The sequence below is a fragment of the Miniopterus natalensis genome, chromosome 3, assembly GCF_054644295.1.
Source record: "Miniopterus natalensis isolate mMinNat1 chromosome 3, mMinNat1.hap1, whole genome shotgun sequence".
NCBI classification, from domain to species: domain Eukaryota; kingdom Metazoa; phylum Chordata; class Mammalia; order Chiroptera; family Miniopteridae; genus Miniopterus; species Miniopterus natalensis.
Genome location: NC_142083.1, coordinates 50,432,073 through 50,460,064, shown reverse-complemented (window position 1 = coordinate 50,460,064; position 27,992 = coordinate 50,432,073). Strand labels below are relative to the sequence as shown.

General features: G+C 36.8%; 1 protein-coding gene across 7 annotated transcripts in view; it reads left to right on the top strand.

The window, feature by feature from the left end:
* Positions 1 to 27,992, top strand: part of MCTP1 (multiple C2 and transmembrane domain containing 1) — a 418,524-nt gene that overhangs the window by 159,087 nt on the left and 231,445 nt on the right. For all 7 annotated transcript variants that reach the window (XM_087815449.1, XM_087815455.1, XM_087815454.1 and 4 more), the window contains one exon: positions 8,419 to 8,533. In XM_087815449.1, coding sequence (XP_087671575.1) covers positions 8,419 to 8,533 — 115 coding nt within the window. The remainder of the gene's footprint in view (positions 1 to 8,418; positions 8,534 to 27,992) is intronic.

The following is a 27,992-nucleotide window of genomic DNA, read 5'->3' as shown; positions in this document are numbered from 1 at the left end:
ATAGTACTGAAAGCAGAGACAGCCTGCGTATGATTTACTTACTAATCCCTGATTAACCAAAGGTGAACACCAGCGGCAATATATACAAAATATATATTATAATTTGAAAAAAGCAAGAAGAACCTACTTCGCATTTGTAAATCACTGACTCTTTACAAAACACTATAAATTACATTATTTCTTTTAATTTTGACAATTCTATTTCTTTAAAGAAGAGGAAAATGTGGCCTTTAGAGCTCCAAAACATTCCCTCTGCCTCAGATCAATTTAACAGTCCAACGAAGCCTGTTTACTGATCTTTGTGTTTTGACTCCTGTAATATTTCCTCTATTTTATAATAGCTCTCCTCATCACCTGCTCATAAAGGACTACTTATATTTAAATAATTTCTTACATTTACAAAGCAGTTTTACATATTTTATTCATAATCAAAACCATCCTTTGTAAGGTATCTTTTATCCCATTTTAAAGATTAGAAAGCAGAGGGGCAGAGGGAATAAGTATTTTTGACTGAAGTTAAATAGTTGGTATGATGCCTGCCCTTTTTCATCAGTATTTACCTCTTGTAGCACAAAGTCTAGTTGCAGGGTATAATTCCAAAAAAGGAGTGGTTCGTGTACATCAGGATGGAGAAAAGAGAATTTTATTTGCTTTCCTTTGGCAGGGGTCATTTTACAAACCGTATGTGTAGGTGGACAGGTTACCAGCAGTAATGAAGTGATGCTGCACAGAACAGTCAATTTAGTGGACAAGCCAAGGCTGAGTAATCGTGTTGTGGGAGTCCCTGAAAGGATGCTCTGGTTGCACTGAACTTCATACTTTTTCCAGAAGCAGTTAAATATTTCCATTTAGTGGGCCTGAGAATTTATAGGCCCATTTGTTTGGTTTGGGCTATTGCAAAATCAAAATCCCAGAATTAAACCCAGGGTTGTAGTTTGGTTCCAAAACAAACAATTGTAAAGCTTTATGTGATCAGTTTTTTCTGCTTGGTTTATCTTCCTGGTGAACTGAAGGCTAACTTATTAACTACTATAACTAACCATCCCAGCTTACCTGAGACTGTTTTGTTTATGCCATGTAATTATTAATAGAACTTCCTTTCACTCTCCAAAGTATCCCAGCTTGAATAAGTTATATGAGTGTCCTAACCATAAGCTTTTTTCCCCAGTTCTTGTTGAAAATGTTCATAAAAATACAGTTTTTCTCACTTAGTAACTGCAGAGCATTGACCTCCTTTGACCTCTGGGAGATGAGCTAGCACCACACAGGCATCTGTATGTGAACATCAGTGATCACTGCACAGTACCCTGGGCGAAGAGGCTGAAGGCACAGGGCGACTTCTGGCCACAGCCTCTCTGTGCGGCTTTCTCCCACGCCACTCTCCGCGGACCGCTACGGAGTTACTGAGCTACCTGGCAGCTTTCTGGTTTCTGTGCTGCTTTTGCTCATTCCTGTTGCTCTTTTTGTTTCTCACTCTGTTCTGTTCTAAGAATCCAAGGCTCCCTCCAGCTGTCTCATACAAGGTGAAAGGAAGTAAGAAGGCGATGAGGGATACATAGGTAAACAAGAGCACAGAGCCTGGGACAGATGGCCCTAGAGGCCCAGAGCTGCTCCAGGCCTTTGAGAGGGGGAGTTCACAGATCTTCACTCCCTGCCCGGCCGTTGGACGCTACTTTAGTTAGTGGGTCTGTCCAGCTACAAAGTCACACTCTGCCCTCTACTGCATATATTTTTCTACCCTATACCTCTACTTGATTACAACACCTTTTCCTGATTTGGGCCTATACATGGGCCATTATGACCTCTCTCCAGTCTCTCTATTTGACCCTTTTGCTTTAGAAGCCACTTTTAACTTTTTATTCTCTCTGAACTTGGTTCAAATAACCTTTGCCTAATAACACTTTTGCTAGGAAAAAAACAAACAGATATCACCGACCAGCCTACTTATTGTCTAAGATTCAGATACCCAGCTCGAGTCTAATTAGTATGAACAAGGAAATTAAGTTTACAAAGAATCAAGCATAAGCTGTTCTTTCAGGTGGGACTGTAGATTAGTCAGGCACTCTGACTGACATACCTCCTCAGGTATGCACTTTGGTTGCCATGGATTTCCTCCATTCTGCATGGTTTCAGTTTTTAAAGTCATTTATTCAGTTAACTTCTAAATAATCATGATGTTCCTTTGGCAAGTGGATCCCTGCACTTCATTGAACTTTGAACAACTCAGTGGCTTTTGAGTTCTGTTTTTGAAAATTAAGTTTTAAAACCTTTGATTTCCATTTGATGGAGATTTCACTGCACTAATATTTTCAATGTCATTGAAACTAGGAGAGATGACTAAGTAGAAACTTGTAATGACTAAGTAAAAACCCTCAATGATAGTTCTTGATATCTTTGACAAGGTTGTTCAATTTTAGAAGTTGGAAATGAAAAAGCTGTCATGAAATTTTAATTTTAAGTAGATTTTATTGATGAGTAAGGTTAAAGCTGCACTGAGCATCGCCTGAGTGTATGAAACACATATGGAACAGCAACCAACATACAGTCACCTGGGCATGGCAATACTAGAGCACTCAAGAAAATCTCCTGTAATGCAGATATATTTTCCCTTCCTTTACAAAGCTACACTAACTCTACTTCCTATTGATAATAAGAATCGACCTCCTCAACCAACAGAGGAATCTCATTTTTTGCCTTAATGAAAATCTCAGAAAGGCCAGCTGGCACTCTTAACTTTGAATTCATCAGCACCGTTGTATCTTCCATGGGACACTTTCTTCACTTAGGTAAAAAGGCCTCCTAAGCAGCAGTGCTCAAAGTCACAAGGACCCTCATACTGATTCCCACACATGTTTTCCAGGTGTTTCATGGTGTAAATAAGAAAGTCTGGAAATTCTTTGTGGGTAAGCCTTCTCAAAGACTTGCTTTTATAATTAGTGCAATGGGTCAAGCTAGGCTGCATATTAAAATTACCTGAGGACCTGTCAGAAAAATTACTAATACCTGGGTCCCACCCCAAGAATTCCTGGGTGCCTAGCCAAAGCCCTCAAGTTTGAGAACTACTAGTCTATATAAAATGAGGGAAAGAAAGGTTAGGCATGAGGAAATGTAACATTACCATGCATGGGAACTGCTGTCATTTAAGCAAGCCAGGAACAGTAGAGGAAGGGCCTCTGCAAAACTGGTGGCTTGGTGGAGTAGAAGATGTGGGTGCTCTGGTCATAATAATCCTTCCAAATGCTTTCTTTCCAATTTTCAGACTTTGTCTCTTCCACAGTTGTTGTTTTTAATGACTTTCCCATAGGTAACCTAATAAGGCTGTGTATTTCACTTATGTTATAATCTACAACTTCAAACATTACATCTACTTTATGGCTTCAACAACTGTATCTCAATAAAGTGGTTAAAAAATAGCAACACACATCTAAGTGTGAAACATGGCAGTTTAGGGAAAGGAAGGGTATATTTGAAGTTCTAATAATAGTCACTAAATAAATGTTAAATTTGGAAAAAAAAAAGATTTAAAATGATAGTTTGTATTAGCGCTATATGTGTGCCTAGCATTTCAGGTACATCTTTCCTAATACATCCTTACATTTGGTAACTTAATAAATATTTGTAAAAAGGTACTTACAATAAAAATTATATTTCTAGTATCTCTCCATAATTGGCCTATGAGTTTTCTTTTTGGAACCATTTCAGTGAGCCTGAGGAGAGATGTCTCTTTAGATCTATTGAAGTTCTTGACTTCCTTCTTTTGTGGAGTTCGGGATAGCCTTGGAACTGGACATAGTGGTGGCCTGGAACCTGCTTCTCTTCTCCTTTCTGCTTTCTGCTACTGACATTACCATTCTCCCAGGAGCTCAGCTCCAACTTCTGAGTGACTCATCCAATCATCTCCCCTATCTCCCACATCTTGTCAGTTGACAAATTCAGCTGATTGAAGCTCCTCAACGTCTCTCAGATTCATCTTTTATTTTCATTATCACTGACTAAACGAGGCCCTGATGACTTAAACTGGACTGTTACAAAACATTTCAAATAATTTCTATATCCGCAGGATGTCTCTATTCTCTGCCATCCTGCAGAGAGAAAAGGCCTGGTTTTGTTCATCTCTGTAATCTAGACACTTAGCCCAGAACAGGAATGATGAAAGACAGGCAATAAGTGTGTGTTAAATGAGACCTGGTTATATTGATTCTCTCTTCAAAAGTCTGTGGTGATTTCCTGTTGCCCACAGATTGAACTCTTCTCAGCCCGGCATCAGTAGACATCAGTCATCCTTCCATCTGACTTCTCACACATGCAAGTGATGCACCCTCTGGTGAATACTCTCCATTGGGTGCATGTTGATTGTCCCATCTCTTCTTATTTCAAATCTTTACTTGTCAAAATTCATATTTTCACACCTCACTTTCTTGTCATCTCTAGAGGCCTCCTCATACTCTTTTCCCATAATAATTGGTCTTTGCTGCTCTCCTATGGACTTAATAACTACATTATAACACAGTCTGTCTTTATAGTTTTTGAGTGGACAGCATTTCATTTTAAGTGCCAGATTTGATCAATTGTTAATGGCAGCCTAGAGCACTGTATAGAGAAGGATTCTAAGGTTATACTCGGGTTCCTCATGAAAGAAGGTGCTAAAATAGATTAGCTGCCATACTTCGGCACAGAAGAAGAGAGAGAACAAAGTTGAAGGAGCCAACTTTGTTACAGGCCCCCATGTATGTGTCTACTTAGCTAGGTCATGTGTCCTTACAAACGTATTTCTGTCCTTACAGCCTCTTTCACAATTTGTGTTCAGAAGATCCTTAAACACTCTATTCCATGATTTTAAAAGTTTACAATCTAACATGGCAAATGACATTTGTGATGGAATGTGAGAATGGACAAAAAAAGATATAAAGTGCTAATGGAATGGCCCTTGAAGAGTAGGTAGGAAGACATGGAGAACATGAGGGGCAAGGCGGCATGTATCCACAGGAACTGAAATCAGTACCTTGGAGAGATACCTGCACAGCTGTTCCTTACAGCATTACTCACAATAGCCAAGATACAGAAACAACCTAAATGGCTGTCTTCAGATGAATGGACACACACACACAAAATGTGATATACACATATATATACACACAAGTGGAATATTATTCAACCTTTAAAAATCCAATTTATATAAGTGAAGTTATTTCTTTTTTAAAATTTATCTTTATTGTTGAAAGTATTACAGATGTCCCCTTTTTCCCCCAGTGACTCCCTCCACCCCAACCCCCTCCCCCAGGCCCCAGTAAATTATCTCTTAACAAGGTATTAAATTCTAAAACAGTAAAAGTGAAAAATCTAGTATAGTTAAAATTACCTTTGAAAATTCCTTAATTTGCTGATAAAGGGGGAGAGGTAGAAAAGAGAAAAGGGGTCAAATATATGGTGATGGAAGGAGACTTGATTTTGGGTGGTGAACACAATGCAATATACAGATGATGTATCACAGAGTTGTACACTTGAAATCTATATAATTGCATTAACCAATGTCACCCAATAAATGTAATAAAATTATGTATATTTAAAATATAAAACCAGGTACTCTATGAATGACTTACCCTAGACTTCAAGATGCACTGAAGAGAGCAATGAAAGCTACAAAGAAAATATAGATATCTGAGCATTCAAACTTTTCTACATTTAAGATTCCTGTCAGAACACTAGAGGAGGCCCAGCCAGGCGTGGCTCAGCGGTTGAGCGTCGACCTAGGATCCAGGTGATCGGGGTTTGATTCCCAGTCAGGGCACATGCCCAGGCTGTGGGCTGATCCCCAGTAGGGGGTGTGCAGTAGGCAGCCGATCAATGACTCTCTCATCATTGATGTTTCTCTCTCTCTCTCTTTCTCTCCCTCTCCTTTCCTTTCTCTGAAATCAATAAAGACATATTAAAAACAAAACAAAAACAAAACACTAGAGGAGGATGCAGGTGGGTAAAAAGCTTCTCCTTTTATTCCATTTTTAAAATTTTTATTTATTTTTAAAAATATATATCTTTATTGATTTCAGAGAGAGGAAAGGAGAGGGAGAGAGAGAGATAGAAACATCAATGATGAGAGAGTCATTGATCGAGCCCGCAACCCGGGCATGTGCCCTGACTGGGAATTGAACCCCGATCGCCTGGATCCTAGGTCGACGCTCAACCGCTGAGCCACACCCAGCCGGGGTATTACATTTTTTTTTTTAGAAAGAAGTAAATCCATCTACATTTAATGTTTATTAATGGATTTTTTAGTTTTGAAACAATGTATATAAAAGAACCTAATGAAAGGCTTGGGACATGCTTGGAGCTTACAGATGTTTGCTGGATTTAAATTTAAATTTTGCTTATTACATGGACCCACATATGAACTGTCCTTTGAAAAGTGGTTCAGAAGACCTTGGTTGGCTTTCTGTCTTCTGTGTGACCCAGTGAACAGCTGTTGCTCTTTTGCCATTTACCCTAGTTTCAGGACACCTTACCAGAAATGTATATGAAGGGAGATAACTTTTTTTTTTGCCCGCCAAACTTGAAAATTAGTAACATCCTATGCTGGCTAGGATATGGAAAATAGGTACTTTTGTAACTTTCAATAGGAGTATGAACTATTTAAACCTTTTAGGAAAACTTGTGTTCTAAAAGAAATGAAAGCAAAAGTCTTTGTAGCGACAAATACTGAAACCAACTCATATATTCATCAGTAGGGAGGAAATGAAAGGAATTATGGTATTGCCACACTGTGGAAAACAATGTACATAAAAGACAACTAGATACGCCTATGTGTTGATTAGAAAAGTGCCCGTGATATTTTTAAGTTAAATAAATTATGAAACAATAGACAAAATATAATGCTATATCTGTTAACAACAAACAAAAACTGAAAACTCAACTACAGAATATAAACCTATATGTGTGTGTATGTTTTTTTATGAGAATACAAACACAAGTGTGGAAGGATATATTCTGAACTGTTATACTTGGTAAACCCAAGGAGGTAGGACAATGCGATGTTTGTGGGAAGAGCAAGGCGATCATTTCACCTTTTGCTCCTCTGTTGTTTGAAGGTCTGATCCAAATGAGTAGCAATAAGAAATACAAGACAAAGGTAACTGGGGGGTGTAATATGAAAATGGAGTGGATGGAATTTGGCAACTATTTGAGTGCGGTGGAAAGGGAAATGAGGCCAGGGCTAACTCACCCGTTTCTAGCCTGAGTGATGGGGAAGATGCTGTCATTCATAGAAACAGGGATATCATGAGAAGTGAATTCTTTTTTATTGTTACCAGAGAAGAAATGATGAGTTTGGGTTATCAATCAGAGTTGTGTTGTTTCTTATTTTAAATGATAATTACTCCTATAGGAAAGCTGCTTATCTTGGTCTTAAAACCTCAAGCAAAATGATGCTTTATAGTTGTATTTCACGTAAACTTTGGAACTAAAAGAGCCAGACTTGTATATAGTATTTTACCTTATTGATTCATACTATTCCAAAACTTTAAAAAAACACCAATAACACTTATTTTTGAATTGGAAAAAATTATAATAATTTGAAATCATCTCAAACATGAAAAAAAGTAAGTTTTCCTGCTTTATCAAAGTGGCAGAAAGTATAAACTATGACCTGTACAATTTTTACTATATGTTTCTTTTGTGTTATTTTAGTACAGTTGTGCCTCTTCAAGTGCCTTTGAAACTCAATGCCTATAAACAGAGTATATTGTCGTTAAAGATACTGTATAGAGGTAGCCTTACAAAGATATTTAATTCTAGAAATAGCTTGTGCACTTTTATTCCATAGAAAACAGCATTAGATATTGTCTTTATATTTATGCTATTTACTTGCAAATACTGTCAAAATGCTGTGTGAATTTATTTCTGTATAATTATATCATATTTTATGTTGGGGCTGAAATAGAAGTGTGTAATTCACCAGTTGGAGCTCTTTTGCAGTAATGCAGCAATGCAGAGTCATCGAAGTCACCTGAATAAATCATTTTAGTTTTCAGTTCAGTTACATGGAAATCAGCTGCTCTGGCATACCTTTTTCCTCCATTCATCATTAACTATATCTTTACTTTGGAAACTATCCCTATGTTAGTCCTTTCCAGTTGAATTATGCAGGGCTTTCCATGGGAAATGTTTTTTATGTTACATTTTTTATTTTCAATTTGAGGTAAAACAGGGATTCCTATAACTGCCATGTTTTTATTGAGCCTAAAGAATTTTATGAATTTCAAAACCTTCCAAGAGCTGGGTGATTATGATGTTGTGTGAATTCACAAGTCAATTTATTTTATTGACTAATTCTTATAGTTTGAGTTAAACTGTATATGGTCCCCCATTGGAGGAAACAGAAGAAAGATAATACATTTAATATTTTGTATATTTCCTGTTTTCCAGAAAATAAATACTTCTGGAACCAGTAATGCAGATGTCCCTCTGGCTGATCCCGGAATGTACCAACTGGACATTACATTAAGAAGGGGTCACAGTTTAGCTGCCCGAGACCGAGGAGGTAAGCTCATAGGAACAACTTTACGTGGAAGCTTATTCTGTGTGTTTTTGACAAAATTGATTTTTTATGTGGTTGTTTATGTTTTAAAAAATTAACTATGTTATAATTTTTAGAAGGTCAGGTTCAGTGATGTGGTTTGAAATGTTATCTGACTTCTGTGACCATGGAGGAAGGGGTATGATGCAAGTTAGAAAGCTTTGAACCTGTTCCAACCCAGAGAGCACAGCCCCTACAACACTGCTGACAAATCGGACTCTGCATTATATGTAATAGGTGACACAGTTGGTTAAGTAGGTGAGACACATATTTGAAGTCACATCAGAAGTCACCTTTTGGCAGACCTGACATTCTTTTTGCTGACTTGATTTGCTCAGTTTAACCAGCTAAAACTGCAGAAACCAGGACTGGCATCTCACCAAAACTTTGACGATTCCCAAGAAGTAATTTTTTGAGGCTTTGTTGGACCTGCTGGCCATCTCATGGTGGATTAAACAGGTCTTTGTAGGCCATCGTGAAGGAAAAGACAAGGCAAATGCTCTTTAGTTCCTGGATTCCAGGGCAATCTCCTGATGAACTAGCCTGGGCTACTTGAAGGATTCTTTGAACCCAGAGGCAGGACCAGAGATAGACCCCAGACCGTCTGTGGTATAGTCTGTGTAGTATCCTTAGCACATTTCAAAATATCAGCCATTTAGGATGCAGGGAACTGAGGACCCCGAGCGCCCGCAATCCCAGAGGAAGCTGAATGTGCTATAACTCCTCTCACTAGGGGGGAGGAGAACCCCTGGGCTGTTGTCAGAGAACCTGAGCATGTTCCTGGGACTACATAATCTTGTCTCCTCCAACCCTACTGACATTCATACTTAGGGGGTGAAAGGAACAAAATTAGGACTATAGTTTTTAATCTTCATCGCCTGTCTCTACAAGAATAAAATAGAGAAAATAATATCATAGGTGTTTTTTTTTTTACACTAGAAACTATACAAATAATGCATTTAGTTTTTAAGTAAAAACTAGTAAATATCAGAACATTCTTAATGAATGAAGGTGTGATTAGAAATGTTGGAATTTAGAAAAGGGCACCCTAGTACACTGCTGGTGGGAGTACAGACTGGTGCAGCCACTATGGAAAGCAGTATGGAGGTTCCTCAAAAGATTAAAAATTGACCTGCCATTTGACCCAGTGATCCCACTTCTGGGAATATATCCTAAGGAACCCGAAATACCAATCACAAAGAACTTATGCACCCCTATGTTTATAGCAGAGCAATTTACAATAGCTAAGATCTGGAAACAGCCCTAGTGCCCATCAGTAGATGAGTGGATAAAAAAGCTGTGGGACATTTACACCATGGAATACTATGCAGCTGTAAAGAGGAAGGATCTTTTAGCCTTTGGCACAGCATGGAGGGAGCTAGAGAGTATTATGCTAAGTGAAATAAGCCAGTCAGAGAAAGACAAGTACCACATGAACTCACTTATACGTGGAATATAATAAACAAAATAAACTGTTGAACAAAGTGGATCCAGAGACATAGAAGCATGGAACAAACTGAGGAATCTCAGAGGAAAAGAGGGGGAGAGATTAACCAAAGAACTTACATGTTTATAAGCATAACCCATAGACACAGACATTGGTATAGGGAAAGCCTGGGGGTGGGATGGATGTGGGGTGGAGGAGATCAGTGGGGATACAAAGGGGACATCTGTAATATTCTCAAAAATAAAGATAAAGAAATATTAAAAAAAAAAAAGTAAGCCAGTCCAAAAATTTTAAAAAAAGAATGCAAAGGGAACCCACCAGTCAGAGAAAGACAAATATCACACTGACCTCACTTATATGTGGAATCTAAGGAACTAAATATATTGATGAACAAGACAGGACCACAGACATGGAAGCATGAAACAGACTGACAGATCTCAGAGGGAAGGCGAAAAGAAGGAAGGGAAAAGATTGACCAAAGAACTTAAAGGCGTATATGCATAGCCCATGGACACAGACAACAGACAGGTGAAGACCTGGGGAGGGAAGGGAGATGAGGGGAGGGAGGTAAAGGGAAGAAAATGGGGGACATCTGTAATACTCTCAACAATAAAATAAATTTTTAAAAAAAGTTGGAATTTAAACACATGGAGGAAATTTTGAAAATTAACCATCTGATTTAGTAACTGAGGACAAATATTGATTGAATTGAACTGCTTGTCTCAAAAGAACTTACAATTAGATCAGAGGAAGAAAATGATGTTGTTAACAAAGTTTTATTTTGCTATATATATAACTTTTTTAGGTTTTAGAGTACTCTTCATTCCATTACATAACATCATTTCATCTAAAAGAGAATCAAAACAGTCATCAGAAGATGAAAATTTTGTCCTAGATGTATCCTCCTAACAATAGTAAATACATATGCACACAATTATTTATTACAGGATTGCTTGTAATGATAAAATACCCATCAATAGGAGAGTTGACTAAATAAATCATTGCACATATACATGATGAAATACTATGCAGCTGTAAAACAAAGAAAAAGGAAAATCTCTAGGAATTGATATGAAAAGAGTTACAAGATATATTATTAAGTGGGAAGGTAAAGCGCCAAAGAGTAGGAATTGACAATATGGAATGCTTCATGTAAGAACGGGATGTAAGAAATTATGCATTATCTGCTCACCTGTTCAAAATGATATATTGAAAGTAAACTCCAGAAACTAATGAGATTGGTAACATAAATAATATAGGTAAGAACAGGTTTCAAGAATGAGGGATGGGAATGGGGTAAAATGAGGAAGTGACATTTCTCTGAGTAAATCTTCTTGTATAGTTCTAACTCTTTAACCATGGCAATATTTTAGCAATGAATGAATGAATGAATGAATGAATGAATGAAATTAACTAGGATGTGGGAGGAACCCAAAAGGGAATATAACCATAAACACACCTCAAGAATACAGTAACTAATCTAAGTAATTATGGAAAACAGTGTTTGGATTATACACTATAAAACTCAAGACAAAAAGAACTCTCCACAAATAATGTATTCTAGGGCCTGAGTATCAATTCTGAAGCTACTTATTGTGATGCTAAGAATGAGCAAGTAAGTAAATATGTTGCAGATGAGTGCCAGGTTTCTCATGGTAGGAGAAAGAAGTTACAATTTACAAGCGGAGACAGCTGGGTGTTTAAACCGTATCAGTATGAACTATAAATGGGTTTTAATGGATAAATAGTTAACAATTTAAACAGATAGAGGAGTGTGTGTGTGTGTGTGTGTGTGTGTGTGTGTGTGTGTGTTTTCCTAGCTCTGTCTGCTGAAAGGCCCTAGAAGCAATCATAAAGGTGTAATCAATGTACCTTGGTCCCAGATCTTGGTTTCTAAATACAATTTCCCCAATAAAAGTAAGCAGGGCTCCTGGAGAAATGGTTGATTGCAGATCTGGGGCAGCAAAAGTACAAGATGAGTCTGGAACATTTTGCAGTGCCAGAGAGTAAGGAAGTACTCAAAATTGATGACAAAATGTCAAAATGACATAGGAGCCAACTTAAAGGAGCTCCTAATGACAACAGCTGAAGCAATTTCAGCAACAAAATAAATAATGACAGCAATAGATTATAAACCATAGAGTAATATAAATATCTATGACATTACTAGTAAATAAATAATTGAATAAATAAATGGGAGGGAAGGCACAGCTTTTCCTTATGGTAGAATTCCAGTGAATAAATGTAGAAGGGAAAATAGAAATAGAAACTACCTTTTAACAAACAACACAGTAACAGTTGTTGCAAGCAAAAATCCAACTGATGCTAAATTTGTAGGTGCAAAATTATGATGAGAAACAGTATTTGCATCATTTCAAAGTACTTCCCCACAAAATACATATGAACTATAAAGAGGAAAATAGTAACTTATAGTGGAGAAACTTGGAAGACACTACCTTTAGCAAGTAACTAAAGTTAACGTCAGCAGTAATGAGGCAGACAGACATCATGGACCTGCTGATATCATGTACTGAGAAAGGCACGTTAAATCTGTGGGATTCTGTCATAATACATAAGGTCAATGTAATCATGGGAAACATGGGAAACATCAGGCACTTCTGGCAAGATGTGATGCCAGTTGTCTGAGCCGAGTAGCAGCTACCCTTTGGACATGGTGTGCCCGATCTTGTTCCACAGATTTAAGTCTGGACGGCACTGTGCATGCGCCACTCTCTTTCTTAAAGTAGCAAATTATTCTGTAGAGATGTCGCTGCCAAAAATAGAAATTGTGTTAAGGTAGAAGGAGAGGGCCATGTTCTTAGGAGGAATATTGCTTTGTGGAAATGAAGAATATTCCAAAGTGTTTAGTATGCAAACTCCAATCCAGCTTCACTATTTTACTTACTTGCCTGGAATTCATGAAGTTTTTGTTGGGTAGATATGAGAAGAGAAATTTAAACACAGGAAACAACCTGAGTTAACTTTGAGATTGATTAAAATTCGTCTGAGACCCACCTGTGAGTAACAAAAGTGTTAGGCATATCATTGTGTAGTTAGTACTAGAACACGGTTTGTGAATTTATATATATAATTATATCATACAGGACAATTCGATGGAGATCGATAGTTTGAAGTGATAAAACCAGCTGGGAAGTACGATAGTGATGTAGGAGTATAGTTTTGAGGGCCTGAACCAGAGTTATAGGTGTGAAAATGGAGAAGGAAAGGAGACTACAAGAGATGGTTCAAGAGAAGGTTCCGTAGCACCTGAGATCAGTTGGATGAGGGGATTAAAAAAACCCTGTTGAGCCCTGGCCAGTGGCTCAGTTGGCTGGAGCATCGTCTGTGCACCGCAACAGTTGCAGGTTCAATTCCTGGTCAGGGCACACACCGAGGTTGCAGGTTTGATCCCTGGTTGCGGTGTGTATGGGAGATAACTGATCGATATTTCTCCCTCATATCGATGTTTCTCCCTCATATCGATGTTTCTCACTTGCTCTCATTCTTGTTCCCTTCCTCTCTCTCTAAAATCAATTTTAAAAGCATATCCTCTGGTGATTAAAAAAAAAAAGAACTATTGAGATGTTAAGGCTGATGGTACCTGGGAGCTATGTGGACTTTGGGAAAAGGTGAATGTAGGAAAAATATTTGTATTACTATTATAATTAGCAGAAATTGTACTCTTTTATTCATTACCTTGATGCCCTCACTTACGTCCCAGCAAAACCAAAATCCTATGACCCATATCACCCTTGCACAGAAGAGTGGGAGAGAAAAACTCATTGCCACCCTCACCATCATTGCTTGAACTTTGCATCTCCAGAATCCTACTTCAGATGCCACAGGCACTGACTTTGGCTCGGCAGTCAACGCTGGCCATTGTTCTTCCATTTTAATAACCTGTTTTGCAGAATAATAACCAGGTGGCTCCTGGAATGCTGTTGCCTTTTCCTAAGTGTTATTCTCTGGGCTTTAAGAAGCCTGATGGTCTTGGGGAGTCTGACACACAATTCCAAAGCCAAAGCTCAACATTATATTAGCTGTGTGACTTTAAGATCTACAATTTTTCTGCTGAAATTGTAGGGTTCCAGATGTAGCAAATAAAATACAGGATGCCTAATTTAATTTGATTTTCAGATAAACAGCACATTATCTTTTTAACTGAGTTTTTTATTTTATCTGGAAGCCCTGTGACAATTGTCATTTCTAGTTATTATTAGAAAAGTGCCATTTATATTTTAATAGGGTTAGGCCTTTCAGGAGTATATTATCATCTATCACATGTTGAATGTAATGCCTTGACATGATTATTTATATTGCTAGAAAAATAAGAGCAATCTGTATATATATGTCTGGTGATAGCAATTCCCTACAATTGGATTTCTTGAAATCTGTATCATGGATGATATTTTAATTTTCTAGGGCTGCCTTCACAAATTACTATGAACTTGGTAGCTTAAAACAACAGGAATTTATCATTTCACAGTTCTGAAGTCCAAGAGTCAATAAATCAAGGTGTAGTAGAGAAACACTCCCTTTAAAGGCTTTTGGGAAGAATTCTTCCTTCCGTTTCAGGTTCTGGTGACCCCAGGCATTCCTTGGCTTGTGGCAGCATCATTCCAATCTCTGCTTCCATCCTCATATGGCACTCCCTCTGTGTTTCCATGTCTCAAATCTTTCTTTTCTTTTTCTCAGAAAGACATCAGTCATTGTATTTAGGCCCACCCTAAATTCAAGATGATCTCATCTCAAGATTCTTAACCTAATTGCATCTACGAAAACCCTATTTCCAAATAAGATCACATTCACAGGTACTGGGGTTTAGAACTTGGACATATCTTTGGGAAAACTCATGTCAATCCACCACAGAGGACAGTTCTTCTCTTCAAATATTCAGAACAAATTTAAATCATCAAAAAAGTGATCCAAGTGAACTAGTTTATTGTGTTTCTGTTAGTAACAATGTTAGAAGTCCCTGCATTTAGTAACATTAGAGAATCTCAGTCAGTCCATTCTGAAACGCCTAACGTCCACTCTGTGAGTCTGATGTGTCAAATGCTAAAGGAAAGTTTCCAAGTGTTCTGAGAACAATATTTTCAAGTTGGAGTAAGAACTGTAGAAATCCAGGGCCTGGGAATAGACTTAAAAGGTTACTCCCTGTCACGCTTCACCTTCCTTCTCATGGTTTAGTGAAACCTCACTAATTGAGAAATTCTACCAATTACATAATAGCCAGATCAGAGAATATGAATTGGAAAGCATTTTTCCAAAAAATAAATTCAACTTGACAAAACTGAAACATATTCAGTATTCTAAATGTAAACAAAACCCTTTTCAAGTTTGAGGGCCTGCCAGCAATTTCGTCATTAGAATGTAATTTATAAAAGTTCTTAGAGAGTTATTCTTTGAGTAGGTAAGGCATAGTAATATTTCTAGTGCAAATTATGCATCAGGCATGATATTTGGCATTTACATATATTTCCTCTAATCTAAAGAAGATTGGCCCTAAGAGCAGCTGCCACCCCAGCACATTCACTCACTGTTTGGTGTGCAGGGTCCTTTGGGTTTTGACCCTTGGGAATTTACTTTATGGTAGGATGGACATATATCCTAATTTGCCTGGGGCAGTCCTATTTTTTTTTTTTTTTTTTACCAGTTGACAGGCATAATTATTAATAGTGTTCCATTTCACTCTCAAAATTGTCCCAATTCAGAGACACTATACTGCTGTTTCCTAGAAAACCAATTTAATCCCATTAAAGTTGATCAGAAAATTAAGCGTTATGAATGTTCCTTTTTTTTTCTCAGGAGAATGCAGCTTACATCCTCAGAGAAAGGTTTGTTTCTGAGCAGGTTTGAGAGACTTTTCTTGGCAGCTCCTTCTTTAGGTTTACACAGCCTTTAACAAGCTATTTTGATCAAGAAAAGGTGTGATGTGTTGCATTTTTGTGCTAAGATCACTTTTGTGCATTTTTGTTGCTATGCTAGTCAATTGTTTTTTGCATTTCTTACAGATGGTGGAATCAGGTAGAGGCTTGTTCTACGCAATACAGACACAGTCATTTTTGTACATGTTAATGTGACTCCTTTCAGCAGTTTCCTACCATTGGGAAAAACTTTCTGCTATTCCAAAAAACAATATCCCATGCTATTATGACCCTTAGGTTTAACTAAACATCAAACTTACAAGACTATCCAAGGCTCCCCTGATACATCTTCAGGAGGATCTAGGGCAGAAACCACAGCTGAACAGAGGGACAGCACTGGGCATTCATTGCAACTTCAGCTGTCTCTCAGCCCCCACAACCATCTGGGAGTTATCTTCCTTGGGTCTCCAGGTAACACAGTGCAGATGGAAAAAAGACAAGATCTCCATTGAAAAGATGTGGAAGCCGCTTGGGTATAAAGGCCTCATTTCTCACAGGAGCCAGTATCTCTTGTAACTATTCCATCGACATAGTTCCTAGAAATATGCCCAACTATGAGAATCATTACACTCAGGGAAGCTCAAAGACGTGGTTCCTGTCAGGTGGCTGATTCTACCTCTCCCAGTCCCGATGAAATTTGCCAACCAAGGGTCATTTTTACCATATGTCATTTAGCAACATAGTTGGCATTTATTACCTAATTAGATTGCCAGGGAAATTGAGAGTTAACCAAAGGTCATATGCTCAGGAAGAAGGGGGAAAAGGTTTCCCCACTGGAGTAAATGTTGATAAAATTAAGAAAAATAGGGCATTCCAGTTGTGCCTAATCGTATCAAGACGCTCTTGAATGTCACAAGAAGGGTTTCAAGGTGAGGGAGCAAGCCTTTGGTGTTATTGAGAAAGTACCAAAGTTGGTTTGGATATAAAAACACCCTGTCAGTTTTATTAGTCCAAATTTAGGGCCTGATCTTGGAGAACAGCAAAACCAAAAATTTCCAGACAAGCACAGAAGGACTCAAGGACAAGAAGTAGCTACAACTTTGCCTGTGTCAAAAACCAAAGTAACAATGCTTTATAGCAACCATAAAACAGCAAATAGTTCAGGGATTTTAGGTTGTCTAGATATGACTAGCCCTCTTTACTCTTCCTGTTTACTTATTTTAAAAAATAACTCACCATGGTTATAAAATACTCAAAATCAGCATAAAAAGAAGACCCTGTAAGAATATGTGTTCAGTTTGAGTGAGACAAGACTTTTTTCCGTCTATGTAGAATATAAATAAATTTTTTACTACCTTGTGTTGAGAACAGACTCCATACTCAGTGACCATTTTCTTCTCTGAACTACCAGTCCTCTGTTATACATAAACTTTAAAAATAATTTAATTAGAATATTTTTTCAACTTAAATTTATTGAAATAAAATTTGCACCCAGTAAAACTTACAGGTTGATGAGTCTGGCAGACATATACAGTCATAACTACCACCAGAATCAAAATATAGAACATTTTTATCACCTCAAAAAGTTCCCTCATGATCCTTTGTGATTAATTTCTCTCTATACTCCTGCCCCCTGGCAACCACTGATCTGATATTTTAAAAAAATAATTTCAAATTACCTCAATATGTATGTATTTTAAATATACATATATGTATGAAGTGATTAATGATAAACTTTAGAAATTAAACATAATTAATTTTATAAAGCATAAGATACTGTTTTGCTGCATTGATTTTTTCCTTATAACATGAATGCTATTTACATTGCAAATACATTTATGTATTGACAAAATACATAAATAAAAAGTACTGAGTAACCCCTAATATAAACTATGGACTTTGATAATAGCGTGTCAGTATAGGTTCATTGGAACAATGGTACCACTCTGGTGGGGGATGTTGATAGTCGGGGAAGTGTGTGTGGGGAGACATGGGATATATGGAAATCTCTGTACTTTCCACTCAATTTTGTTATGAACCCAACAGTGATATAAAAAATAAAGTTTATTTTTAAAGAAAACACTACTCTGTGGTCATCAAGAGTACTTTTGCTCTGTCTCCAAATTTAAGTATACAAAATAATACAATAGTTGATATTAAAAACTTGTCAGAACCCTAAGTTTTTACTCAAGAAATCCAAATGGAAATAGCAGGCACCATGTCTGAAGTTTAAAACAATTATATTTTTAAAAATAAAGATATTCTTATTTGAATCCAATTTAGTTGCCCACATATGTACATCCATGCAGTCCTAAATTTTTAGTGTAATTAGATCCTTTGTGGGTCTTATTAGACAAGTATACAAATTTGCAGTTCGTTAGGACTCCTATCATAAAAAATCTGATTTAGGTGAAGTAAATGTTATGTTTGCATTATATCTCATTCTAGGCTGGCAAAGCAGGTACATTGATCTGTGTTTTTAGCCAAACAACAAAACAATTTAATTTGTTTAAGTATTTTTTGTGATCAGGAATATTAAGAGTATTTAACTAAGTCAATTTAAAGATTTTTTTTTTTTACAATTATTTAACATTTATTTATCAAGTAATACTAACAATCTTTAACCCAGGCTTAAAGTCTAAAGACAAAAAGGTGTCTTACAGGCGGGTTATTAGCATATCTTTTGTTCTTCGATTTATTTTAGTAACCAAGATACCTATTAACTAATTAAAGCTACCATTCCTTTTGAGCACTTTTCCTTCCATTTATGTAGGGAGGGGAGGTTCTGAAACTCCTTATTCTAAATTTACATGTACCTATTAAACTCAAAACCAATGAAAATGTAAGCTGTGTAAAATTTGAGAGACTATCTGATCTTGTGATTTCCCTCTGGAGGCAGGTAAAGGTACCTTAGCAAAAAGAAAACTTCTGTGTTACTGCAGTTTAGCGATAGCTCTTATGCTTTAGGGAAGAAAGTTACATTGCTCAGTTGTTCTTTCTTTTCAATGTAGAGCTATATATCTTCAGTTCACTCTCTGCAGGGAAAGAATCTTTTTCTCTTTCAAGTTCTTGTGAAATTAACAATCAGATTTTTTCTTCTTCTATTTTTAATGTATATTTACTCATTTAACTAGATATTCTCATAACATGCATAGTCACTCTTAATTTTTAAAGATGCTCTTTAAAAATAGGCAGGTGTAGCAGTGATTCTCAAAGTTTGGTGTCCAGACCAGTGGCATCAGAATCACTTTAGAACTCGCAAATTCTCGGGCCCCACCCCAGACCTACTGAATCATAAACTCTAGGTGTGGGCCCATCAATCTGTATTTGAAGAAAACTTCTAGCCCTGGCCATTGTGGCTCAGCTGGTTGAGCTTCCCCTCCTGTGCACCTGTTCCATTCCTGGTCAGGGCATATGCTCAGGCGTGCAGGAGGCAGCTGATCAATGTTTCTATCTCTTTCTCCCTCTCCTTTCCTCTCTCTCTCTCAAATTAATAAAAAATATATATTTAGAAAAAAAGTTTCTAGATGATTCTGATGTGTGCTAAAGCTTGAGAACCATTGATATAAATGTCTAAAGAATGTCACTGGCCACATTTACAACACACATAATCATTTATAGTCACAGATGATCAGAAAATCACTCCACCAATTACTATATATAATTTTAAGTAATAGGAAACTATGGTCACAAACTGTATGCAAAAAAAAAAACAACACCCTCCTAGGGCAAACCACAAGACTTCAGTGATGAATATTTGCTCACCCTATGCTTTCCTTCTAGGAGTTTTGATCACAGAGCAGATAACCACATGGAACTCCTCAAATACAAAACAGAGACCATAGAATTCCTCTGATGTAAAAATATTCTCTAGAAATCTGTGAAGCCATTCTGGGCTCCCCTTCCTTGTGCCCCTGATGTCCTAGCTACCAAACTATCCCTCCACTCTCACTCAGGCCTTCAGGCCCATTTAACTTCTCCCTGGCCTAAAGATAGATGCTATAAAACCATGTCCTTTCAAATGGCCATTGGACTTTGACGCAAGGGAGCTCTGCATATGAACTCAAATTGCCCGGTCTTTGAAAAATTTAGTATTTTGTTGGTCATAGTTGCTCTTTAAAAGGAAGGTCAGGAAATGCAAAGAATTTTGAGTGTTTCTTCTTGCGTTCCTTGATAAAGAGGCTGACATCTGCTTGACTTTGATGTTCCTCTTGTTAACCTAACAATAAAAAGCCAAAATGAAGCAACAAATTTTTATTTGAGATCCAAAAGAATAGCTATTCTGGAAGTACTGATTCAGGAAGGAACCCAAATAGTTAGGAGATGAAAGCAAGGGTTTTTATGAGAAAGAAAGGATAATAATTACACGAATAAAAGGAAGGCATTTCTATGGTGTTAGTAAGCTAAGGAAGGAATTCCTATAGATGCAGATAAGCTAACATAGTGATGCTACTTGTACAGAATGTCTTTTTTTCTTTTTTTTTTTTAATATATCTTTATTGATTTCAGAGAGAGGAAAGGAGAGGGAGAGAGAGAGATGGAAGCATCAATGATGAGAGAGCAGAATGTCTTTAATTTTCAATCTGCTTGCCGTCCTAACTTCTGCTTTCCTGTTAGCTTTGCATATAGTTGTTTGGAGTACAATGCTGCTTTAGGCCCAGTCCAGAGGTTATTTTGCCCAGTTTTAACTTGCTAAAGGTTTGAAGGGTGAGAGTGGAAGGCAGTTCCTTTGGGTGGCAGCTCAGACTCCATTTTGAAGTGGCTGCATTTATATTGTTGCTGTTTTCTTTTACACTGTGAAGCAGGCTATCTCTGGGGGTTCTCCAAGAGTTGTGAAAAGAAAAAACATTTTAGTCATTTTAGGTGTGAGCGTGCATCAGAAATTTATTGCAATCTTTTTGCAGGTGAAAAGGCCCCTTGTAGGCCAATTTAAAGATTCACTCCTATGAACATTTTATTGATAAGTTTTTAATACCTATATTTATTTATTTTATCCTGATAGTAAACACAAGGTTTCCAAATCAAAGGCAAGACATTATTACTTACAATATCAGTTCCCCATGCCCCACTCTCTTCCTTCAGGGAGAGGTAGCAAGAGCAAATGTCAGCTGCCCATCAGGGGATCTGTACTGCAGGAACCCCAAATGATGCAACTTTTAGTTTCTATAGGAACTGCTGCACAGCAGCCCCTCCTCCACTCTTGCGAGAGGAAATGAGCTTATCTTTCTAATGTAAACAGATCCTCTCTTGAGTAAAAGAGAAGATTCCTACATCTTTACAATTATTTGCTTTGTAAACTGGTGTCTCAGAGCCTGTCACCTTAAAATATAAAAAGAAAATGGTTCTAGGAAAAAGAAGACACTCTATCATTCTAGCATATAGTTCACCATTTATTACTCCCAGCTGTTTGTCCTACCTTTCTGTTAGGCGTGTATTTTGTTCATCGTGAATACATGTAGATGCTCCGTAATTATGGTCTGAAGTGAAATTCTCTTTATAGTTACAGAATGACCAATTTGTCATTCATAAATGCTTTTTGGATGTAGACTACTCAGTTGTTTAGAATTTTAAAGGGTTACACTTTTATACTAAAATGTACTCTTAGGCAACAACTACAAAATTGTATATTTGAGCTTTCTGTTTTGAGAGTATATTACCTATTGAATGAAGTTTTCAGAGAATAATTCCTCATTGAATTTTGAAAAGAATGAACAAAGCTTTGTTCTTCTTTATTACAGAAAATCTGTGACTATAAAATTATAAGAAGAATGAAAATAAATTGCTTTTCCAAAAAATGCATTCAAGTTTAAAAATTGTTCCGTGTCAGTCAGTTTTTAAAAATGATATCTTATTAGCAGTCAGATATCTTACTAGAAGAAAAGACCATGGTTTTTAGGTTGGGTTCTCCAGAAGCAGAGCCTGGGACAGGGATTGGAATTTCTTTGGGGGATAATCCCAGAAAGTAGAGAGAAGGCTAAGGGTAAAACAGGGAAGGGAAGGGGCCAGTACAGAGTGAGTGAAGAAGCAGGTTCCTTCTGGAATCTCTGGGACATGGTGTAGAATGCCCGCAGGCATTGGTTCCTGACAAGGAACCAAGAAGATGGGTTATTTATTTAGGAATTACCATTTGCCATTTGCTAAGGCCAGGTCCCAAAGATGTGGCACCTATCAAGTGGCCCATACATGGACTAGGCTTGCTCCTGTGACTGCAGAAAGTCCTAGGTGCTTGAGATATGAATGGAGATAGAAAGCCCATGGTGTTTATGGAAACTGAGAGTGCAGACGAGATATGGCTAGACACCAACAGCATCTGCTACAGCGTAGGCTGGGCATCAGAGGGACCAGAAGTAAGTCACTGAATAACTGAGCTAAGCCACATCTGTAAAATGGGGTAACAAGTGCATCAGCAGCAACAGTAGTATTATTAGCATGATACTAACTCAAATGTTGAAATGAGTAAATATTTCTGCAAGGACATTTTTTCTTATTATTTTTAATGAGCATTGGATATTCTAATGGGCCTGGCATTCAGCTTTAGAGTTTTTGTCTTGTAGGTTGAGGTTGTATGCCACAGTAACACAGCATTTTTACCCCAGCAATAAACTGATGTTGTAGACAGCCTACCCATTGTCTTTGTACTGCGTACTCCAATGCAGCAGCCTATTTGCCTCACAGGGAAATAAAAGTAGGATTCTTGTTGAGAATTGAGAAAAGCAATTGTTTTTTGTGGTAGTGAGGATATTTCTCATACTTTTTCCCTGACTCTTAAAAACACATATTTGCTATTTTCTCCTTAAATATCATACTCATATTTCCTTAATTATTTCAGAATTACACTGTGAGAGCATTGATATATATTTCTGGAAAGGAATCATTATCAGTTTTCAAGACAGCAAGAAAAATAAAGCTATAAAAAGCAATTAGTATCTCAGAGTATTTAAAATTATTTCAGTTCACTTTTTACTGATTTTAGTTTCACTATTCTGATTCAATAATCTTGAGAAACAAAAATATTCTTTACTGTTATGAATAATAGATATCATAGAGGAAGTCAATAGGTTTTTCTTTTTACTCTATCACATGCACCAAAAAGTCAATAGAGTGAAAGGACAGAACATCTTAAATGGATAATTATTGCTCTTGAAATACATTAATGTAGAGTATCAGTAATGGAGAAAACTGAACAAGATTACATTTTAACTTTTTTACAAGAAAATAAGGAACTGTCCTTAAAATTTCATTAGCAAAGACAGGAATACTCTATATTTACCAGTGCTTAATGGTATATCTACTATCGCTGTATAGATTTCAAATTTTTATAGCCTTGTGAAGATAAAGCATTGCACACTGTTTTTAAGGAGTTCAGCATAACTGTAGGGAAAGTAATATGGGAAATACCTAGGGAGAAAGACCTGGCCATGCCCAGGAGGGCCTCAGAGTTGGTAATTCTATGATTTGTCTAAGCTTTGGGCCTCTGGCTGAAGGGCTTGTGGAGAGGCCTAGAAAATAGGATGTAAGAAGCTAGTTAAATAAAATTGGATATAGGACCTGTGGTATAGGGATAATTCTAAATTGACCCCTAATGACTCATGTCCTTATTTATTAATCCCTCCCCTTTAGTATAGGTGGGAATCTATGAATACGATGGGATATCACTCCTATAATTATGCTATATTATGATATATGGCAAAAGTATGGGGATTTTTGCAAATTTAGTTAATGCCTCTATTGTTGACTTTGAATTAAAAGGGAAATGATCCTTGATGGGCTTGACCTAATCAGGTGAGTCTTTTAAAAGCAGCCCTCTTTGAGATAACTTCTCTTGCTGGCCTTGAAGAAGCAAACAGACATATGTGAACTGAAAACAGAGAGGGGTGGCCTCTAGGAGATAAGGGCTTCTATCTTACAGCTGCAAGGATGAGTTCTGCCAATAGCCTGAATGAGCTTGGGAAAAGATCCCAAGGTCTGGTGAGAAGTCAGCCTAGCTAAAGCTTTGATTGAAGCCTTATGAGACCCTAATCAGAGCTCCCAGTTAAGCCAAGAATGAACTACAGCAAGCTTGAGATAAGAAATTTATGTAGTTTTAAGCTACCTAAAGTTTATGGTAATTTGTCACACTAGTGGAAAACTAATACAGGGTCTAACTTAAGCAGAGAGACAAAAGGGACTTCATTGTCTTTCCTTCTAGATTGTCCAGTCTATTTCAATTCTTCTAGAAAACATTCTTAAAAAACACTCTCTGAACCATTGTACTTAACCAAATCTTAAATAGTTTCCCTTAATAAAGCTAGGAGGTAGAGAACCAAATAAATTACAATATGGCATTATCAAATGCCAAACTGTTTTTTAAAAACCTACTTTAAAAAATAATTTTTATGACACCCAATGAACAGGTTTGTTAAAGAGCACTTTCATTTCACTAAAAGATTAGCATTTAGAAAATATTAATTCTTGAGATAGCAATCATTTGTTTGAATATAATAGAAATCAACTGTCATATTTCTAAATGGAAATGAGGATGTTAGGGACGGTTGAAATGACTCAGAAAAGAGATACTGTTATTCTGCAAAGACCTGTAAATCAGCCCAGTCCCCCCCCACCCAAAAAAAAGGCCTCAATATCTGTTAAGGCAAATGTTTTCTTAAAAGATATCTCTATCTCAAGAATACGGAGCTTTTAGTATCCATGTAAAGTAGATTTGCCTTAGCTTGGAAGAAATTGCCTTAATAAATTATAGTGAAACAACTTTAAAGAAAACAAGTAAATTGAAATATAAAAAGAGACACAGATCCTAGGGTAAGAGGACAAAACAGATGAAATTTTAGTACAATTCTTCCTACTCCAATGGATGCTCACAATGTACGGAGTGTCTGTGGCAAACAGGATAAATGCCTCTGACAAAAGCAAAGCGAAAATCAATTATTTGTACTTTCTAATTTTTACATAGTTTCATAAGGAGGTTGTAATTAAATGTGAAAGGCTAAAGCAAACAGAGAAAGCCCATAACACTCCCCGTGTAGAGCTGCACTCAGCATTGGGAGGCTAGCCAAGCTTTGGGCTTTCATGGAATCACGCATCTGACTTATCAGAGACACTGCGCTGCCCGGAGCAAGCCCTGGAGGGCGGCTGCTGTTTCTGCGTGTGCGCATTAAGGCTCGTGTGCGGGTTTGCGGACTGTGCTGGCCGCGCTCGGGAGGGAGTCACAAGGTGTACCCTAAATTGCTTCATCATTCAAAGACCTCTGCTGTGCTATTTTGCCCCTGAAATATTATTCCCTGTGCCAACCTAAGACAGATTCTACTTCTAAATTGTACTCTCTTTTAAAACGTTATAAATATTGCTTTTCCAGAGTTTGTCTTCAGCATAGGTCAGAAGAATGCCGCAGACGCCAGGGATGAAAAAAAAGGTCATGGAAAAAGCACACAGAGTAAAGTGTTAGAAAATCAGTTCCCAGCTCTGCAAGAAAAACCCCCACACAAAATAACAACGAGAGTCACATCCTGTATGTCTATAGCATTTTAAAACTTTTCATACTTTAAAAATTCATTCTGGCTACAAAGCCAGATAAAAGTCAGACCTACTCAACACATGTTTTGAGAGTCAAGTAAACAGAATTTATAAAGTCATTGTCACAATCACAAATTGAAGAAAAATTAGAGAGTAGGACTTGGTTTTGGAATTTGTTTTTTAAATAAAAAGCTTCAGAACTGGGAGAATTTGTAAATCAGAGGTATTTTGATGATGGCGGGTTTACCAGTCCTTTGGATAAGGCCTTTGATCTCTATACTACGCTTCCAAATAGACATTGTAGGTGTGAAAATCTAAAGAGAAGAGAAAATAAAACATATAGCTTCAAATAATACAAAAGTTGAAACCATTAATGACTGGGGCTTCAAATAATTGTTCCATTTAATATGGCATTCATATGCAGTTATCAACAGTGCTGAATGATGTTTATGTCACTTATTGATATTAAGTGGTCTGTATTACTGACCTGTGTTATTAAGGAAATAGCAATACAGTCTCAAAAATAATAACTTCAGTCTCAAAAGAAAGTACATGGTTATATTTACCACTCATACACTTTTTTTCAAAATTCTGATTGCTTGATCAGATTAATTTATTGGGCTAGACTTTTAAGCTTACTATGATTTGTTTGTCTTCCATAAATTATTTTTCCCAGATCACTGAAGTGTAATTGACAAAAATGTATATAATTAGTGTGCCATGTATCTTTCAATATATGTGTGCACTGCCAAATAATTACTCCAATCAAGCTAATTAGCATATTTATCATCTCACATAATTACCCTTTTTTGCTGTGAGAACACTTAAGATATACTCTTTTAGCAAATTCAAGTGTAAAATACATTATTAATGGAATATAGTATTGTGTATTACATAGTGTAATATATTAATGTATAGTTATTAATGGATTATAGTCATCTTGATGTATAGTAGGTCTCCAAAACTTATTCATCTTATAACTGAAAGTTTATACTCTTTGCCCAACATCTCCCCATTTGCCCCACCCCCTAGCACCTGGTGACCAACATTCTGCTCTCTGTTTCTATGAGTTTGACTTTTTTAGATTCCACATGTAAATGAGATTATGCAGTATTTGTCTTTGTGTCTAGTTTACTTAGTTTAATGACTTTTAGATTTCATTTGGTCACAAATGGCACAATTTCCTTTTTTAAGGTTGAATAATATTCCACTGTATATGTATACCCCATTTTTTTGTCCATTCATCCAATAAGACATTTAGGTGTTTCCATATCTTGGCTACCGTGAATAATGCTATTATGAATGTGGGAGTGTAGCTACCTCTTTGATTTTATTTCATTCGGTTATATATCCGTATGTGAAATCAGTAGATTAATGGTAATTCTACTTTAAAATTTTTGAGGAACCACCATACAGTTTTCCACAGTGGCTGTACCATTTTGCATTCCCTCCAGTAGTGCACAAGGATTCCAATTTCTATACATCCTCACCAATGCTTTTTAAAAAAGATTCTTTAATTGATTTTTAGAGAGAGAGGTAGGGAGACGGAAAGAGAAAGATGTGAGAATGTAACATTGACGAGCTGCCTCCGGCACACTTCACACAAGAGATCAAGCTCTCAACCCAGGCATGTGTCCTGACGGAATCAAACCAGCAACCTTTCAGTGTGCATGGGATAACACCCAACCAACTGAGCCACAACGACCAGGGTCACTTTATTTTTAATAGTAGCCCCCGTAATGGACACGAGGTGGTATCTTATTGTGGTTTTGATTTGCATTTCCCACCACTCATGTATTTTTCTGGTGCCTCGTATTATAGATTCTCACCAGCTCTGAAGCTGATGGCTTTTATAAAATCACCGTGGCCAAAATCTTTCCTTGACCATTTGCTCCCTGATGTTGGGAAAATTTGAAGACTTGTAAGCAAAGAATAATGCTCCCACTGACAGATTTTAATTGGTTTCAGCACACAGCTGCATAAATCTTTTGTATAATACTTAAAATGCCATGGATATTTTATTAACAGATTCAGAACTTGTTAAATGAGGTGTAAAAGAACATGGGTGTATGATTTCATCATATCTATTATCAAGTTTATTAGCAAGTGCTTTCTTCTTGATTAAAGAAAATGTCAGTATTAAAGTAGTATTTAATTTTCAAAATATTTTAAACTTAATACTATAAATATTATGTTTTTAATACTTATATAATGTGCTTTAGGTAATTTATTTTTATATTAAATACAAAGCAAATTTACATTTAAAGTAAATTTTACATATTATAGAACATGATTTGTATTTAAGGCTATCACCTCATGAACAAATTAAAGAAAAACTCTCCATAAACTCTAAAAGATGATTGTTTTTTATTGGTGTATAGGTCCATTGTTTTACTTTTCTGAAATCCAGCAGGTATTTTAGTTTAGATTATAGGTTTCAGCTTTCCACCTTCATTGCTTTCTTTATGTTCATATGATAACGTTAAAATTCTTTAATCTGGCCTTCAAGACTCTTCATTTATTGATCCCATATGCACTATTGAATAGTTTTGCCTCTTATTAATCCCCCCAAAATTTTTCACTTCAGCCATGTGACTTTCAA